The following is a 19,301-nucleotide window of genomic DNA, read 5'->3' as shown; positions in this document are numbered from 1 at the left end:
AATTCACAATTTATTTCAAATCACAGAGAAGACAACACAGAGTATAAAATTGTGGTTTGTTACGTTTGATACATGAATCGTTTAAGCGTAAATTTATTTTTTGTCTGCACTATCTAACTACTATCTTAGAATTTAAAGTAATTTCAATCTTTAAAGGTCAACAAATTCATGATTTGGTGATAGAGAATCAAACCAAGTTGTGTTCTTTAAATTTTTATTTCTTGCGAATCAATCTACAATTTCGTCTTATTATTAGAACTTATTACATAGAACTTTTATAATAAAGGTTTGGTGGTACTTTCAGTGTATTTGGCTTCTGGCGTTTCCTGCGAGAGGCGATAAACGGCATCAAGAAAGAGTTATAATCCTGTATATTTGACAGACGTTATAAATAACTGTATACATACCTATCAAAAAACCGAGCTAAGATTGTTAAAATGGCAATACTGTTTAAGTTGTATTGATCGCGATCGTGATACGTAAGTTTGTGAGTGAATTGGTTTTGAGCCAAAATAGAAATAGTTCAATGCAGTCATTCGCTGTATCAAGCAAGGAGTGTCAGATTATTTGGATTCATCAACGTCAATTTCTCAACGTGAATCAATATTGTCAAAACATCGATTTATAAGAAACTGTAAAAAATAAACACACAAAATGTCTTCATTGGTAAGTTATAATTAATTAAACAGCTTCTTCAATCGTTAAAACATTTTTTCTGGATAATTACTAAATCACATAAAAAGTTTTGGATTATTAATTTATTGACTCATTATATTTGATAACAAATCTCTGTAAATGCTATCCGTTAAAAATATTTAATTTTACCTTAGCATTTATTCTAAAAAATATCATTCATAATTGGCAAATATATAGGTAATTAAATGATTTAACTATAATTAATGTTATGATTTTAGCGGATGAAGGCAGCAAAATGCCCCTCTGATGAGCTGGCTGTAACAAATTGTGCTCTCATTAATCCAGACGACTTCCCCAGTGATGTCAAGTATGTTCAATAATCGTACACAAATTTACTTAGTTCTTTTCATGTTTTCATGATAGTCATGCTCACTGCAGTACTTACTTTACCTACATACATTTTCTTTATTTCAAAAACAAATTTTTATGAAGCTCCATTAGTGATTTTGATCTGTAAAATTTGCACATATACATAATGATATGTATAATTAATATGTTGAATTTGCTCATTTACTGTGTGTTTGGTGTGTTCAGTTGTTCTAAATTGCAACCATTGAATTATGCAATCTGTCCTAGATTTTGTATTTTGTCTATTTTGTGACCAGCTTAGTAGTATGAAGAAAACTTAAATTAAATTTTTTTCAGGCATATAGAAGTATCAACTGGTCCGTCACACTTTGTCTTCAGTATTCGATTCTACAGTGGTGTGGATCGTGGCACTGTTGGATTTTCAGCACCACAACGAAAATGGGCTACGCTTTCCATTGGCCAAGTAAGTGATTTTACTAATATTATAAATGCGAAAGTTTAGGGGATGTTTGTTTTACTTATCTCCATAAAGGCGGATCTAGCTGATATTTGCCATAGATGTAGAACATACGTTATTTCTTAAATTAAGTTAATAACTTTAGCGTTAACTTCCAAGTTAACAAGTTTAAATTTACCAAACTTTTTAATTATGCAAAGCATTGTTCCATCTTGTGGGAGGTATATGTTACTAACAGAATCTGGTTTCCATTTCTGAATTGTTAATCTTTCGTCCATAAATAATTGTTATTAGTAATGATGGTTATCTCGTAAGTTAATAAAATTAAATTATATTAACCATGTAATATGCTGCTAACAATCTTGCATTTAACAGTTATAAGAGTTTCAGTATACAGAGATAGATTAGTTACGTCACATCTTTAGTAGCCTTACGCCCTTATTCTAGACATTTTTCAATATGAAACAATTTTATTAATTTAATATTTTTAAAAAAATATGTAGACTAAATAATGTTTTGCTTTTCGTAACTATTACTAACTTAAATGTTTCTACGTTTGTTCGTTTTTATTTCAATGTAATTGGTAAATCATTTTCTGTTAAAATACTTTTCATAAATTTTTGAAAATAGATATTTTGTTCCAGCCCATAGACGTGAAACCGTTCAAGCCACAAAACGCGGAATGTTTGTGCAGTGTTACATTAGATGCAGATTTTATGCTAAAGAAAACGTAAGTAACGCAATTACTAAACATAGGTGAATAATTTTCGAACATCACTCCTTGATGTAAGATCGATTTTGTTGATAAATAAAAAAAATCGCTAAATAATACTAATTTGCAGTCTTGTTATTTAATATGCGAGTCATGTAACGATACACGAACTTTTATCTCTGTTATGACGTAATTGGAATTAACAGTAAAATTCCTTATTGTATGTACTAAACAACATTTTAAATCATATGGTTATCAAGTAACAATAGCCTAGTGATTGGATATTTCAATTCGAATCCCAACTGTGTGACAAGATCGTTACCAGCCGATGATCTAGGGGAGAGGGGGACTTGTAGTAATTTTTTTTTTATTCCAAAGAGAACACCTGTCTAGATGTAGTCCAATTTTGTAAAGACATACTGCATATTAAATAGGCATCTTAGTATTTAATAATAATTTTTTCGATATTCTAGGGGAGGCAGCTACCCCCCCTCCTGTTTTTCCACGGCGGCGCCCTTGCCATAGGCACTATTTACATTGTTCTCTTCTAGATTTAAATACAAAATTGAGATGAAATATATAAGAGCTAGCAAAATAAGTCGTCATATTATTTTCCTTTTACTCCTAGAACATCGTTGGAACCGTACGATTCAGAGCAAATGGCGCGCGATTTTCTCATCCAGTTTTCCAACCAGGTCTTCACAGTCGGACAACAACTGGCATTTGCCTTCCAGGATAAAAAAGTTTTGTCATTAATTGTAAAGAATCTTGAAGGTAATTTTTATGATTAATTAAATATTGTGCAATTGTGATGTCGCAATTTACTTTTTAAACATCATCTGGCTTATAGTTTATAGGAAATGTACTGGTTTTACTAATTTAGTATTTTTTTTTGTTAAGCTGTGGATGTACAAGCGTTGGCATCAGGCGCTAACGCAGTCCCGCGTCGCGTCAGGATGGGCAGGCTGCTGCCTGATGCCTGTATACAGTTCGATAAGGCGGAGAATTCTTCCCTGAACTTAGTAGGGAAGGCTAAAGGGTAAGTCTAACATACTCACAAATGCACACACATGGGATTTTGAACGTTAAATATTCGTGAAAAGTTATAAATTCAATCATATTTGTGTTTGCTCTAGCTTTTTATGTACAGCGTTATGTATTTCTTCATTTATATAGAAAACAGCCCCGTCAGTCAATCATCAATCCGGACTGGGACTTTGGTAAAATGGGCATCGGTGGTCTGGATAAAGAATTCAATGCCATCTTCAGACGTGCGTTTGCATCTCGCGTTTTCCCACCAGAAGTTGTCGAACAATTGGGTAAAGCTGTTTTATGTCTTGTCCACATTATTTTTTGGATTATATGATACTAAAACTAATTTATCCCTTAGGTTGCAAGCACGTAAAGGGTATTTTATTGTTCGGGCCACCTGGTACGGGTAAAACTTTGATGGCCAGACAGATCGGCAAAATGTTGAACGCCCGCGAACCTAAAATTGTGAACGGTCCGCAAATATTGGACAAATATGTTGGTGAGAGCGAGGCCAACATCCGACGGTTGTTTGCCGACGCCGAAGAAGAAGAGAAAAGGGTAAGAATAAAATTAAATTTTCTCGAATTTCAGTAAATATTACAGCTGCCGGTGTTACTTTGCAGGATGACGGACTGCAAGATAATATTCATATTGCAATAGTAATGCTAAAGTTTGCAAAAAAGTCAGCGATACTTATTGCAAGGATTTTGGTTCTAAATATTTTGACCAAACCAATACAAGTAACTGCTAATGATTCGATTAATATACTCATTTTGTATTATCCACAAATTACGTTACATTTAAACGGGGAAGGGAAGTGGTCGAGGAAGTATGATATTGCGTAACGAGAGGCGGGGAATGGTTCTAAATTTTGTGACATCACACATTTTCCAAATGTAATATAAATTTTTAAGTATTATAACACTAAATTAAAATTGCGTATCTACTAAAGAATATTATTAAATTTAAATGAAAAAAAAATAATACTGTTTTTTTTAAATTTATAAATAAATTTAGACGACTCGCTCGACTTGCTCGGCTCACAAATGTCACCAGCTGTAACCACCACGGGGGAAATTCATGTGACGTAATTTATGGATGGCATTTTGAAATTAGTGCTAAGAGTTGCACTAATTTTAAAATGGGATATTGAGTAAATATTATTGTAACTTTGTTAGTGCGGACCGAACAGCGGCTTGCACATAATAATCTTCGATGAAATCGACGCGATCTGCAAAGCGCGTGGCTCCGTGGGTGGCAACACTGGGGTACACGACACTGTTGTCAACCAACTGCTCTCCAAAATTGATGGTACAGTATCAACTATATACAGGCTTGCAATATCACACATAATTCAATCTAGATATAGATTTATACTAATAACAATACAGGCCACATTCCAGTTTTGTCGCAAAAATTAAATGCTCTAGAGACCTCACAAATTGGTTAAAAATTTAACGATTTATAAATATGGTCATTATCTATTGTTATATGAACGAGATAGACATCTCTTCTTTGTTTCCGTTTTAATGTAATCTTAAACCTTAAGATTACTTCTAAATGGAAACGAATCTTAGAAGTCAAAGGCGGCTCATATAAGTCTTCACCGATGGTCTCGAAGCTTACCTAAGTTAGGAGTGAATAGGCCATAGTCTACCACGCTGCTGGCCCATTGCGGATTGACTTTACACATATCTTTGAATTTCTTCGCAGATGCACATATCTACGAAGAAATTCAAAGATCGCATAACGATGTTTCACCTTAAGAATATCGGATAATACATATGAAATAGGAAAATCGAAAAACATTAGTACATGATGGGAATCGAACCTGAACGTTTTGATCCAGTTAGCTCAAACGTATTACAACTGTGCCATTAATGTCCAGCTTAAAGTGTCAGAGTTATTAATGGTAAAGTTGACCAATTCGATGTAACTAGGTGTGGACCAGCTGAACAACATCCTGGTGATCGGGATGACGAACAGACGCGACATGATCGACGAGGCTCTGCTGCGTCCTGGCCGGCTCGAGGTGCAGATGGAGATCGGTCTGCCAGATGAGACCGGCCGAGTACAGATCCTCAGCATTCACACAAAGCGCATGCGCGAGTACAAGAAGATCGCTGAAGATGTCGACTGCAAAGTCAGTGCCCTTTCAATATTACAGATGATAGAATAGCAAACCGCATCTTCAGTAACAGCTTATAACATAGGATAAAAGGATAAGATATAATACATTTGATTGTGTGAAAAATGTTACAAAAAAAAAATAATCTACCAATTTTTTTTTTGGGTGGTTAAAAAAACTAATATAGGGTACTCAAAAATAAATATTTTACAATAATAGTTTTTAATTTTAAAAATAAATAAATTATTAGCATAAATTTAATAATTTGATATACTATAACGCTATTTATATTCCAGGAGTTAGCAGCACTAACAAAGAACTTCTCCGGCGCGGAGCTGGAGGGTCTGGTGCGTGCGGCGCAGTCCACCGCCATGAACAGGCTGATCAAGGCCTCCAGCAAAGTGGAGGTGGACCCTGAGGCCATGGAGAAACTCATGGTCGAGCGCACGGACTTCTTACACGCACTGGAAAATGATATTAAACCGGTAACACACGATAGATTGCGCTATAGATTTTGTGTTCTAAGTTGATAATATTGCGTAGAAGAAATGAGCCTTTACATTACATTTTAGAACTTCATCATCATCATCATCAACCTGCCCTTATCCCTAAGGAGGTGCAGTATATACTACTTCTCCATACATCTCTATCAGCCGTCATATCTGAATTTACCCCCTTCTTACACATATCCTCTTTTACACAATTCATCCATACTTTCTTTGGTATTCCTCTACCTTTGTAACCATCCACATTCAATCCATTACTTTTTTTTTTCTTTTTAGAACTTGATTGACTTGTATTTTTTACGTTTTTTCGTTGTTTTAATTTTCTCTTATTATATACCAATTAACAGTTATATGTTAGATATATGAATATAGTATATTTGGTAGGCATTTGGTACGGCGGCGGAGGCGCTGGAGCACTTCTTGTCCCGCGGCATCATAAACTGGGGCTCTCCTGTCTCCTCACTGCTGGAGGATGGTCTGCTCTACATACAACAAGCACGCGCTACTGAGGCCAGCGGTATCGTACATATGAATATTAACTTTGAGAAAAAAAAACATTCAAGACTTTCATGTCATTGAATATCGGTATTATATGAGAGTTACAATATATGTATCATGCAGTATCTTACTAATATTATAAATGCAAATGTTTAGATGGATAGATGTTTGTATGAAGGTATCTCCGGAACGGTTCAACAGATTTTGATGAAATTTGGCACAGATATAGAACGTAATCTGGAAGAACCCATAAGCTATTTAATACTTTTTTTTTTCAATTCCGCGCGGACGAAGTCGCGTGTGACAGCTACTACAATATAACTGACATATTAATTATTTCGATAATGTTGGTTGGTCTAATGTATGTAGCGAAATAAAAGACGAATTTAGTTATATTAGCTATGGATCTATTACGAATACTTGCGATATAAGTTTTCGTAACATCATCTACAAAAAATGACAAAATTTAGATGAAATTCTATACAAATTTTATTGATGATTTTAATAATAATTTCTCGCAAATTTTCATGCTAGACCCTTTATAATAAATTAACTAAGTTTATTAAAGAACATTGTATGATGAAGATATATTGTCGTGTAGGGCTGGTGTCGGTGCTGCTAGAAGGTCCGCCCAACAGCGGTAAGACGGCGCTGGCGGCCGAGCTGGCCAAGCGCTCAGACTTCCCCTTCGTGAAGGTCTGCTCGCCAGAGGACATGGTCGGCTTCACCGAGACCGCCAAGTGCTTGCAGATACGCAAGGTAATGTTGTCACGGAATTAAAATATATATATTCAATGTGACTGGAATTTCTACGTTCATAATAAACATACATACTTACATACTACCCACCACGCACTTATGTACTACAGACTTACGGACTTACGCACTTCTACACTACGCACTTACGTACTACGTACTTACGTACTACGCATTTACGAGTACGTACTTGAGTACTTATGAAGTGACATAATCCACGTTAGACACGACTGGGCCGATTATAAACTGGCGAAGTTTACAATCTTACGGTAAACCATATGTTCTATGTATGTTGTTGCAGTATTTCGACGATGCATACCGATCGAGCCTGTCTTGTATTCTGGTAGACAATATTGAGCGGCTGCTGGACTACGGTCCGATTGGGCCGCGCTACTCCAACCTCACGCTGCAGGCGCTGCTCGTGCTGCTCAAGAAGCAGCCGCCCAAAGGTCGCAAGCTGCTCATACTGTGCACCAGCAGCCGCAGGTATATATACTAACGAGATAGATAGACAGGTTACTAAGATGTTTCCTTAGTGGTAGATCCCACAACAATATTTGTTGGCTGCACGAATTGGCCTCGACCAGTGAAATACCATACAGAAGACAGGCTTCAAGTGGAAGCAATTCTGTGTTTCTTATTAGAAAAGGATAGGAAAGGGAAGTGGATTTGGCGGAAGATGGGACGCATAGGATGAGGAAATATCCTCTTTCTGTGCGTCCTATTCTCCGTTGATTAAAGGTAGGCAACGCATCTGCATATGCTGATGTCTATGGCCAACGGTCGCTTCGCTATTTCGGCGAATTCAGGGATCTGAGGAAAAACAGGACGGAAGAAGCGAGAGAGGTTATGACCGTGCTAAATGGAGGTCTGTTGTCTCTGCCTACCCCTGTTAACCCAGTTATATTTTATACTGATCTGATTTACAAGAACCTGAGGGACGTCCGACACGGTGTAGTGTGACGTCATGTACTTGAATATATAAATGTAATTATTTTGTACAGACAAGTGCTGGAAGACATGGAGGTGCTGTCAGCGTTCACCGGCGTGCTGCATGTACCCAACCTGTCCCAGCCCGAGCATGTCATGGCCGTGCTAGAGGAGAGCGACGCCTTCTCCAAGCGAGACCTCGCCAGGATACAGAGCGACCTCAGGGGTGCCAAGTGAGTATAGTAATTAAAGACCTTAGCATTCCTTAGTCATGTTTGGAGGACGAGAGGAAATTGTATCAAATTTATTTTGCAGGATATTCATCGGTATCAAGAAGTTGCTGGCGCTCGTCGACATGGTCAAACAGACGGACGAGGACTCGAGAGTGTTCAAATTCCTCACCAAGATGCAGGAAGAGGGAGGACTGGACCTCGGCACTACTATACAATAAGAATTGTTGCAACCTTAGGGAATACACTCGCATACCACACGCACGCCCTCGCCCTACATCTCACACGACCTTCACATTGCACACATCTCACACAGACCTCACACCGCCAAAGTCACCGAGTGCACACCTTGCAACTCACATCTCAGGAGCTACGAGATCGATTACGATGAAGTCAGCGAAAGCGTAGAGTCATTGAATTCCAGCCAAAAGATAGCAAGAACGGCCAAAGGTAATGAAATATCACCATCTAAAATGCCACTCATGAGAATACGAAGCGTCGAAATCGTCTTTGAAGATGATATGTCTTGTGTGGACACGGCGATACTCGACCGCAGCCTGGAATTACTTCTTTCAGATAGCAGCGATGATTCCACCAAATGTGTTGATGATCTGGAACATTTGCCCGGAGAAAGGGATGAAAATGATTACTCCGTGACATTGAATGCAGAAGGTGATTTGTCTGATGATACATCTATATCTTCAAGGGATAATATAGTCAGTGAAGATAACCAGAAAATTGAAACAGCATCACTTCATCAGGACAATGCTATTGAAAAACTAAATCAGCAAGCTAACGATGATAACACATTATCGCTTAATATATCTGAATTAGGGGATTCCGGTCGCTTTACGGATCCATCATCATCTCACGAGACCGTCGCTGCTGTGTACAATGATGCTTTGCTTTCTCATTTATTTGACGTCATCAACATTGACGAGTCATCAACAGTGCACAGTACATTTGAGCTGTCAGAGATCTGTACTGAAAATGGTAAAACCAAACTGTTACTGGAATACATCGAAAGTGACAGCTCGGATAGTACAGCAGTATGTGAAGAGAATGCTGAAGTGAAAATTTTAACATCTATCCAGAGTGATATGGTTACAGATGAATTGGACTCTGCGTGTGACAGTTATGATCTACAGTATGATTCTTTTGTTGATATGGGTAAATTTTAATTCTACGATCAGTATTAGAGTGTAATACTTAAATAACAATATGCTATATACTATGTTTTTGAAATATATAAATGTTTAATTGTATGTTGAGCAATAATTAGTTTGTCGCGTCCTGTATAAAGATTTAGAGTTGTTTGCATATTGTGTTAAATGTTACAGTTATTTGTGAGCTACTTTACACCCTATTGAACCTACACACAGCTTATGCACGGGGGCTCGGTGGTATGCAACTCTCAACCATGTCATGTCCTTCCGTTATAATTTTTTTAGTAAATCTTCCATAGAGTTGTACATAGATGAATATGTAGTATTTATGTTACTTATATGACATGGTTAGAGAAATCCCAGGGTTGTAAGAATAGAGGAATAGCTCAATATTATAATTTAGCAAGAGTAATATTTATTTACTTTGGATTTTAACTGATTTGTGATACAGCTTGATGCTGTCTTTTTTGTTTATATAGATATTTGAATATGTTATATATTAGTGTGGATTTTCATTGTCGAAACAGTTGTGTAATAACATACTATCTCAGTTTATATTCAGAGAGTAACAGAGACAAACATGTTTTTTATATGATTGATTCGGGAGTGGAATTCTATGTTTGTATTAGGTGTAAGAAAATGGTGTCAATGTAGACAGTTTTTTTAAATTAATGCAAATATTTAATGCATGGATTTACACATTAGGTGTAGTCTAAAATTTAATATAGCTTGATTATTAGTAATGTTCAAGTACAATTTTAAATTAAAATGCTTTAGATGTGCGTACTTATGTCATTTAATATCACTTATATTAGAACATAGTTTATAATTAAATTGTTTGAAATTGGATTGTTGTTGAAAAGTAGAATTTCAAATATTTATTATTATTATTAAAAAAATCATAAATATTAATTAAGCTTATATAATCAAGAAGGAATTGTGATTGTAGTACACAAATTAATTCTCACTTCTTATTCACTGTAGTATAAAATATTATAAAACTTATTGCAATATATAGGAAAAAGTTTGACCTACTGGTCTCATGATAATAGGCCAAAAGAAGGCCTGAAATTGGAAAAATTATCACATAATATATGTGCTTACACAATTTGAAATTTCACCAAGATTTTAGATTTTAAACTATAGTAAAAATTAATAAGTTCTTAAAATTGTGTATTGATTTATTTAGTTTCGATAATTAATTTCTCTTGACAAAGTCAATACAAGTATGTTGAAATTAAATGTTCCAAAAAATAAAATGTATAATGTGTTTATGTATTGTTACTGTGGGTTTTCACTAGCAAAACACTTGTATAAAAACATATCCTCTCTCCCATTGTCTATGACAAAATAGAGACAACAGTATGTTTTAATACAAATGTTAAAGCAGTGGAATTTCACATTTAGTTGTTGCGTTGGATTTGATTTTTTGTAATATTAGGATGTACATTCCATTTATACAAATCATGTATTAAAATGACTTAAAGATATTTTATTAAAATCAAAGTAATAGTTTATATGCTTATTTGACTCAGTAGAAATGTAGAGTTGCCAGTTAAATTATATCTTTATCCTGAGTGTGACAATGAATAAATATGAAATTATATATTATGTGATTGGCAGACAGTCATTAATGGCTTTTATTAGTTTTTAAAATTCTCTGATAGATGTCCTTATTAAATTTGTGTGGATAAAAATTTCACTTCAGTGTTTCCCTAAAATTTTCATAAAGTTCCTTGTTCTAATGCTTCTTTTCACTTAATAAAAAATCTTTGTCAATTTACCCTTAGATGTACTGATAGTCTTATAATGTTTGAAATTATATACTTAAATAGAATGCTTTATTGAACTCTACTGTTTTTCTGCCATAAATGATGTTCTGCCTTACCAATATCAATTACTTATTGAAAATAAATCTATTAACAAGTTAACTTGGGTGTTTATTTATTTCATCTGAACTACAATAATTATATAAACACTGAGCAGTATAACTTAATAAGTAATAAAATTAATGTTTATTTATTACATAGGTTATTGATGGAATTATTTACAAGTATTAAGACTTGATCTATGGTTTTAATGGACATGTTAAAGGTATGAAACAAACATGGCATTATGTACAGATATAATGTATGCAAACTAAGAAAGAATATAGTTCTTTTCAAATATTTTGGTAGCCCAAGATCATCGGCACGCGCCACAGTATCTTCCCCAACATCCCACTGAGTCAAACTACTACTAAAATTGTGTTAAGTGTAGCAAATAGTGGGATTTTAAGAGCTACCAAAATATCTAAAAACTATTATAAGAACTATGATGGTTTGGAATGATGTGTTATTTATTGGGATTAAAGTGCCTTAAAGGTAAGAATGACTAGATATTATTTAAAAATACGAGTTTATAATCTGGTATAACATAAAAACATATACAGGAAAATTATTTTATTGCCTTAAAATTAATTAGCGCTTTCACAAGCATCTACCCAATCATTGTAGACATCAATTGGTTCGGACAAAACATTTGTTGTGGTCTGAAAGTCTTCCAAGCACACCCGACATTGTATTCTAGCTGTATTTCTCGCTCGATCCCTGGAAAACGACAAAAAAGACTATTATTGAACACTGAGTTTCTTTCAATAGTTTATATCAAAAGATCCACTTACATTTTAACTTCACAGGACTTTTCATGATTGCAAAAAGGGCAGTTAAATTGCTGATCTAATGGCTCAATAGCCTTACGTTTGGGTGGCGGCTTTCTTTTTGATTTTCGGCGACCCATGGCTGCAAAAGTGGAAAAACATTGCTAAATCACATCATACACTAATATCTTAAGAATAAAACGGCTAATGTTAATACAGATTTGAAATATATACTAAAAGGTTTACCTTACTAAGATGTTCTTATTTGTTTATTTTGATTTTTAACATTAGCCGATTATAACAGCAACAACGGCAGACAGTTTTTGAGTCTTGTATTATTTTTAAGTCAAAGTCAATGTCAAAATCAAAAGCTGTTCTGTCGATGTCAATATTGTACCTGTGCTACCTTCCTATAACAATAAAATAAGCGTTCGTCGCTTTCTATATTTATCCCACAGAGAACCTGATGCTATATCTATGTTGCTTCAATCTCTACCTAACTTAACTTATCTATGACGGAAGTTGCTTGAAATTTGTCAAGTTGACAGTTATCGTTTAAGTTTATCCTTATTTTCAAGTTTGTTCATCATTTTGTGCTTAAATGTGTAATGCCTTGATTTAAATAGAAATACGCAACGATGTCTGTTACAAGTTTGACTTTGTTTATTACATTTTTTGTAATATCTAATCGTAAGTTATTGTTATATTAAAAAATAGTTTATGCTACAGCGGTGACGCCCATAACGTTTTGTTTTTAATTTCAGTTGGTCCGGTCTCATCAGAATGCACAATTCCCATAGTACTGAGAAACACATGGTTTTCTTACGAAAATGGACAACAAACTATAACCGATATTAATGCTAATGAAATGACAGGAAGGTAAACTTATTTTATGAGAACCTTTAAGGTTCTTAAATTTTATTGGATAGGTGTTTATAAATATTTATGAATGATTAATGATTTGAGTTTTCATACATTTCAGGGGCGTTTGTGTAAATATTAAGGCAGATTACCATGTCAACTATACAATGGTATTTCGATACACAAATTGCTATTACTGCGTGAAATTGATAGCACGCACGGTAAATGTTTTAGAAAAGATTGAGACTCCTTGTGTAGATGTGGCTCCGGATGAAGAGCCAACTGTTGAGAGAGTGTGCCGCAGTTTGATTCCTGATCAACAGTTTATAACCTTATTCTCTGAAAATTCAGTTCCAGTAAGTGTTATTCATTGTATTTTTGCTTTTAACTAACTAGACCTGAAAAGGGTAAGCACAAAAAATCATACATGTTATAATTTTAAGTTTTTGAAAAAATATACTAAGTTTTACAAAAATCAAAATATCAATTGTGTATTTAATTTCTTCTATAGGTAAATTGTCGTTCATCACTTGAAGGAGTGTGGCAGTTTGCTTATCAGAACCGGTTTCGTTTCACCGGAGAGTGCAACCACCCAGATGCACAGATCAAATCATGTCAAACTGCAGGCACACAGTTTTTAATTACCAATCAGAAGTTTAACATAACTTATAGAAAGTGTCCAGGAATGTCTGGCACTTTTGATGGTGTGGTTGAATATAGCTGTTTGGGTAAGTATCTGATCATATAAAGTTTAAGATTTTTATTGCAAAAAATTAAGAAATTGCATCTTTATACACATTTTCTTCTGAATTTGGTTAACTCAATAATTGGTTTTGACGATGTAATTGAATACCAGAAACTTTGTTTTCATCACAACTGTGTTATTATTTTTTATTAATTTACAAACACTTCTCTGTATTACTATCAATTCACAGACTTTGCGTTATTTCAGGACATTGGTTTGTGGATAAAAACCATTTCTTTGCTGTTGCTAACACGAAAGAGTCACGTAAAGACGAACGATATCGTTGCTTCCTTAAGAACAGAGATGATGATCTGTACATTGGTGCCTCTATAACACCACAGTGCAGTACATTGAAGACAGTCGAAAAATCTCCAGAGAGATATCGCGTTACTCCAGTTAAGGTAAAATTAAACTTGTTATTTGAGGTTAAACTATTGATTTATCTGCATGGATAGAGATTAAGGTACAATAGTATAAGAGCTAGAAATAAAGATTATTGTAGCTTGTAATTATAGATGGTCACGCAACAATGGCAGATGATATTGGTTACACTTAAGAAATAAAGTAATATCAGTTGTATTATTTTTGGTATTTTTTGGTAATTATGACCACTTTTGGTAATTATCGCTAAATATTACCAGTTACTTCATTTGTTACACTTGTTTACTTACTAGTGTTAATTGTACATTAAGATATATTTATTTTGCAGGCTGAAGTGGTTGAACCTGGTTGTCGTTTACCACAAAATTTCTCTGGAGACTGGATCAATACAGCGAACATAGATGCAGATGTATTCATCAACGAAACGCATATCATTGAAACATACTATCCGGATGAAGGTCGATTTAGACGTACTATCTATGTGTGCAGGTATAAAATTATAACACTAAATAAAAAAAAATGAGATACATATGTTAAAAAAAACAATAAATCTTGATGTTACATATGTTATTAAAACTTAAAATTATTTTGTTATCGTATTTTTAAGGGAACAACGAGATAGTAGGGTTATGATGGCGCGACTTACAGTGGACGGTTGTCAAAAGGATTATGTTTGCTTTGATTTTATGCCTCAGCATCACAATGTTATAAGGTAATTTTAATCTAATATAAAAATGACAAAAAAAAATGTATTTTTTAATAAAATTGTGATAAAATTTTTCAGGTTCCGTAAAGGTTTGGCAATGATACAAAGTAATTTCCACACTGTTTGCTCATGGGTACAATTTCCTAACAAGCAGCAATGGCGATATGATATATTCCTTAAGAAAGACCCGTCGCCCATTCGCTGTCCTGTAGCTGGTAAATTTAATTTTACCCAAAGAGGAGATGTTAGATTTGAAACTAGGATACTTGGTGGAGTAACTTTAAGTCCTCGTCCAAACCTTTACTGCAAAATCAACATAAGTGATTTCTCAGTGTGTGATACTGATCAGAAAACAATACAAATAAAGGAAAATTACTGTCTGTCTGTGGATCATTTAGGTAGACCTGTAGATATATACAGTGATCCGGATTACAAGATGAAATGTATCGGATATTGGAAAGAGAATTTGAAATCTTATCTCATTACTTATGATGAATTGGATCCTTTCTCCAAATACCGTTGCTGGGTATATCAGAGAGCGGATTTAAACAGGTAACTTATTTATTATTTAACAATGAAATTAACATATGTCTAACTGCTATTAAAGTTTAATAGAGTCTATTTAAGTTACTAATCATTGGTTTCCGAGACCAAAATCCCACTATATGTTATCACTGTTTGTCAAAGATACAGAGAGGAATGATTTTTTATACAGGGATTTAGGTCTCAGAAACTAATTATACTATCACACTATCTAATAAAATACATTATCAATTTTAGGGTGCTAATGTCTCAAGCATTGGGTCCGTATTGCGATTTGAAACAAGACGTAACATCATGGAACTACACAGAAGGCGCAGCTGTTGCTATAGAAATGGAGGAATACGAAAGGGAACGGGATCAATGCCCGATGCATTTCGATGATGGCAGTGACCCGTGGGCAACTAAAGAAAATTATATAAAAATATTTACATTCAGCTATTCGTTTTGGAAAAACAATGGTGCATCAGTGTTGCAAGTAACTAATTTACTTATATTGATAGTTACTTTGTCATTTTGTAATAGAATTTTTTAAAGTGATTATTTTAATATGTATTATTACCAGTAATGTTTTTAGAGAAAGCTAGGTTTTTATAATTTATGATTTAATTACTAGTTATGATATAAATTTCATATTTAACCACAGGTGGGCACAGTTAATTGAAAGGTTAACTTTGTTAATCGTTAATTAAAAAATTAACTTCGTTAATCGTTAAAGCGTTAAATTCTCGAAAATTTAACGCAAGTTAAAGTTAATCGTTAACAGTTTACCATACAAAAATTAAACATACTAATTTCACACTTATTGTGTTGAAGTTAACTTAAAAGTTAATCCGTTAAGAAAAAGGTTAACTTCGTTAATTAACGATTAACGAGTTAATGCCCAGCTTTGTATTTAACAAATCATAAACTATAATAATAATAATAATATTTGAAAATTCCTTAACTCAAAATAGATTTCATAGATTTTTCATATTATAGAGTATTGATTTGTTATCTCTATTAAAGTGGGAATATTTTCTTTAAATCTGTTTTATATTGTGAACCTTTATAGTAGTAAATAAACAGTAATTATGCAAATTGTCTCGAGCAAGTTTTGATAGAAAAAAAACTAGAATCTCAATTATAGTAAGCACATATTTAAATATAAGTTACTATAACTTTATTAGACTAAGATGCTGATATGGTTTTGAACAATTTGTATACATGACTACAATCAGAGAGACTTGATTAGTATTTCATGCATTCTTTGTACAATATAAAGTTTTTGTACATTATTAAGATAGCAACAATACTTACCTCTTTTGTTGTCAAACAGCAGTTTTTTTTAATTTAGAAAAAGAAATGGCAATTAAGTAATCCCAGTTATATCAAAATGTGACAGACTTATATTTATGTACTGCAAGTAAATAAGATTGTTCTGCAGCTTTTTAAATATTTCATTTTATTATGCGTTTGTACTGTATGTTATCTAATTTTTTTTTATCTAATCTCTGTCCATATAAGAATTGTTTTTAACAATTAGTACAAAATCTAGTTTTTTATGTTAAGAGTCTTATTTTATATCTAATAATTATACAATCATGATATTTTCTTTTATAGTGTAAATATTAATAATAGGTTTATTTTAAATACTTAATGTAAGTTGTATTAATTAATGAATTTAAATGGCAGCTTGGAATTGTTGGAGTTCTTTTTTCAAGATTTTTAGCCGACTTCAAAAAGAAGGTTATCAATTCGACTATTTTTTTATATGTGTTATACTAATATTTTTGTCTATCATGTATGACAACTATAAACTGAATCAATCCGTCCAATAAAATACTTTTTTCTTGTTATTTACAATTATTTTTATATTTTTTAGAAATAAATGGTATGAAGATGTTTTGTTTTATTTATTTCAAAGTATATATAAAGGAGAGTAAAACACCTCCCCTAATATTTTCAGTAATTCACTTTAGTATGTGAATATCTAAGAGGTATTGTTATTACACAGGAGACTTAGCAGTTAAAATTAAAGCCCACAGTAAAAAATATGAAATGATATATAGCATAATGTATCTAGCATCTAGTTAATATCTAGATTTAATAAACAGTAGAAAAAATAATTGAAGTTAAATTAAATAAAAATTAGAGGATAAACAAATGAAATAACAATTTTTTGTGGTATTTGTTTATTAAAGTTTTTTGAATTTTTTTCATTTAAAACAATAATTGGCTAGGAAGTGATTCGTAGCCCAAGGTTTCTCAAAGTAACTGGCAAGCCAACGGTGTAAGAATCATAACTACCCAATTACTTTTAATTAATTAGTCTTGAATATACAAATATTGAAAAGTGTAACTATTTTGTCCAGGAAACTTTAGGAATATCAAAGTGCTCCGTCAAGCTGTCCAAATGTTGGTTGAACTTCTCTACTCTTTGTTTGTGAGTCATCTCAGCTTTTTGTTGAATTCTTTGTTTTTTCTGTAAAGAAAGTAAGTTTAATATACTATGACATCCAAAATAATTATCTGGTCATAATAACAACAAACATAATATTTGCAATAACCAAAAAATTTGCAAATTTGTCAATAATTTGAAGACAATTTAATTTGTAGTAAATTGTGGATTATTTAATGTAGAACTGAATTTAAGTGACGTTTCATCTATAATCATTTCGAAATTATGTCGTCAAAACTTTCAGTTGCAATGAACCATGATTTGTAACATTAATCTTACCATTTTTTCCTGCATCTTTAAGAAAGCAAGCTCAGCTTTTGTCTTTTCATTACTGCTTTTCTGTTGTTTTATTTGTTCTTTCACTTCATTCTCAATAGCCTTTTCCGTTTCTTTACTCGATTTCTTCTTCTTTTTCTTTTTAATTCCAGAATTATCCTTAATTTTTAACTGCGATCTGTTTACACAAGCGTATTCGTCTTCTTCAACCATTTTAGAACAAAAACAATATATCAAGATATGTTTATTAATGACTTATCCATGTAAAAGACAAGTGTGAATTAAGGAATCACTTTGTAAAGTAATATTAGTAAATATCTTGAATCTTTTGTAATTCTTCTACGTTTATCTTTTTTCTGACGTCTGACGCTATTGACATCGACTAACAATGACAGTGACAGTAGGCCATGACGTCATCGCCAAAAACTCAGTCTTGCCAGCTATGGTGATTAATAACTCTTTTGTTCAGTAAGTTATTTTTTTTTAAACTGTTATTTTTACGACAAAATAAAATACGAATTTTCTGTTGCAAAATACTTTATTATTGAATTATTAATGAAAGATGTTGTGACAAGTGTGAAGTGAACTAAATCTTTTGGCAAGTGGGAATCTTCTGGCACTATCAGTGCTCTACCATTTTTATTGTGCGTATTTGTGTAAAGTGCGAACTTTTACGATTTCAATGATTGCTCGCTTCCAATTAAAACCGGAGAGACGTATGTTAATGTTAAGGTATTATCTTTCCTTCAATTATCTTAATATCTTATAAATCATATTAGTCATGGTTCTTATGTACGAAATCTTCTGAGAAGTTTATCACTGAAAATTACATGGTACATCAGCAAAATGATGAACATTTCGGAACAACAAACAACTACAACAGAAACAAACTCACAAACTGGGTCTATTAGATTTTTCTACTAGTCTAGTTAAGTCAAGTTAACTTTTACTTAACGTTTATGTAACAATTTAGTGGGTAATATTTGAAAATTCAAAAGGTATATGGTATAAAGTGATACGAGACGAATATTGAATTATCGCTTCTGCTTACGTGCTAAGCTCATTGTGATTGTAAGGTTAAGTTCTGACGAATACAGTAGCGAGGGTGGCAGGTTGTAGCAAAATATTATAAATATCTAAGCAATTGTTTGCGACAAAAGAGCGGGAATGAATGGCGTTCCTAGGCGTTATCGCGACGGCGCACGCGCTTTCCCGCCGACGCGTACGGCGCCGAGATTAGTTCGATTGCGCGCCACGTGGCGCCACGTGCCGGTCTACCCTCCAAATGAGATTA

The 19,301-nt window shown here is 33.4% G+C and overlaps 4 protein-coding genes across 4 annotated transcripts; 2 read left to right on the top strand and 2 right to left on the bottom strand.

The window, feature by feature from the left end:
* The first annotated feature begins 455 nt into the window (after positions 1 to 455).
* LOC106716533 (vesicle-fusing ATPase 1) lies at positions 456 to 9,293 on the top strand. The gene is made up of 16 exons (XM_045678475.1): positions 456 to 666; positions 915 to 1,003; positions 1,342 to 1,468; positions 2,107 to 2,192; positions 2,803 to 2,948; positions 3,075 to 3,213; positions 3,351 to 3,493; positions 3,565 to 3,764; positions 4,385 to 4,517; positions 5,147 to 5,349; positions 5,631 to 5,819; positions 6,225 to 6,357; positions 6,940 to 7,097; positions 7,396 to 7,580; positions 8,099 to 8,257; positions 8,340 to 9,293. The coding sequence occupies exons 1-16, from the start codon at positions 655 to 657 to the stop codon at positions 8,473 to 8,475; spliced, it is 2,238 nt and encodes a 745-aa protein (XP_045534431.1). The 5' UTR covers positions 456 to 654; the 3' UTR covers positions 8,476 to 9,293.
* Positions 9,294 to 11,808: 2,515 nt separating this feature from the next.
* LOC106716680 (transcription elongation factor 1 homolog) lies at positions 11,809 to 12,446 on the bottom strand. Its single transcript, XM_014510248.2, has 3 exons — positions 12,305 to 12,446; positions 12,083 to 12,200; positions 11,809 to 12,008 (listed from the first exon to the last, which is right to left on the bottom strand). Exons 2-3 carry the CDS (start codon positions 12,196 to 12,198, stop codon positions 11,876 to 11,878), a joined length of 249 nt encoding a protein of 82 aa, XP_014365734.1. The 5' UTR covers positions 12,199 to 12,200; positions 12,305 to 12,446; the 3' UTR covers positions 11,809 to 11,875.
* Positions 12,447 to 12,611: 165 nt separating this feature from the next.
* Positions 12,612 to 15,848, top strand: LOC106716534. The gene is made up of 9 exons (XM_045678318.1): positions 12,612 to 12,748; positions 12,823 to 12,937; positions 13,041 to 13,275; positions 13,431 to 13,647; positions 13,872 to 14,065; positions 14,374 to 14,534; positions 14,653 to 14,757; positions 14,830 to 15,303; positions 15,532 to 15,848. The coding sequence occupies exons 1-9, from the start codon at positions 12,697 to 12,699 to the stop codon at positions 15,824 to 15,826; spliced, it is 1,848 nt and encodes a 615-aa protein (XP_045534274.1). The 5' UTR covers positions 12,612 to 12,696; the 3' UTR covers positions 15,827 to 15,848.
* A 1,612-nt stretch (positions 15,849 to 17,460) lies between these two features.
* LOC106716667 (protein FAM32A) lies at positions 17,461 to 18,388 on the bottom strand. Its single transcript, XM_014510232.2, has 2 exons — positions 18,011 to 18,388; positions 17,461 to 17,755 (listed from the first exon to the last, which is right to left on the bottom strand). Exons 1-2 carry the CDS (start codon positions 18,218 to 18,220, stop codon positions 17,633 to 17,635), a joined length of 333 nt encoding a protein of 110 aa, XP_014365718.2. The 5' UTR covers positions 18,221 to 18,388; the 3' UTR covers positions 17,461 to 17,632.
* Positions 18,389 to 19,301: the final 913 nt, after the last annotated feature.

Source organism: Papilio machaon, chromosome 6 (genome assembly GCF_912999745.1).
Source record: "Papilio machaon chromosome 6, ilPapMach1.1, whole genome shotgun sequence".
In the NCBI taxonomy this organism is placed as follows: Eukaryota; Metazoa; Arthropoda; class Insecta; order Lepidoptera; family Papilionidae; genus Papilio; species Papilio machaon.
The sequence above is the reverse complement of the archived record's forward strand: the minus strand, read 5'-3'. Positions and strand labels throughout refer to the sequence as shown.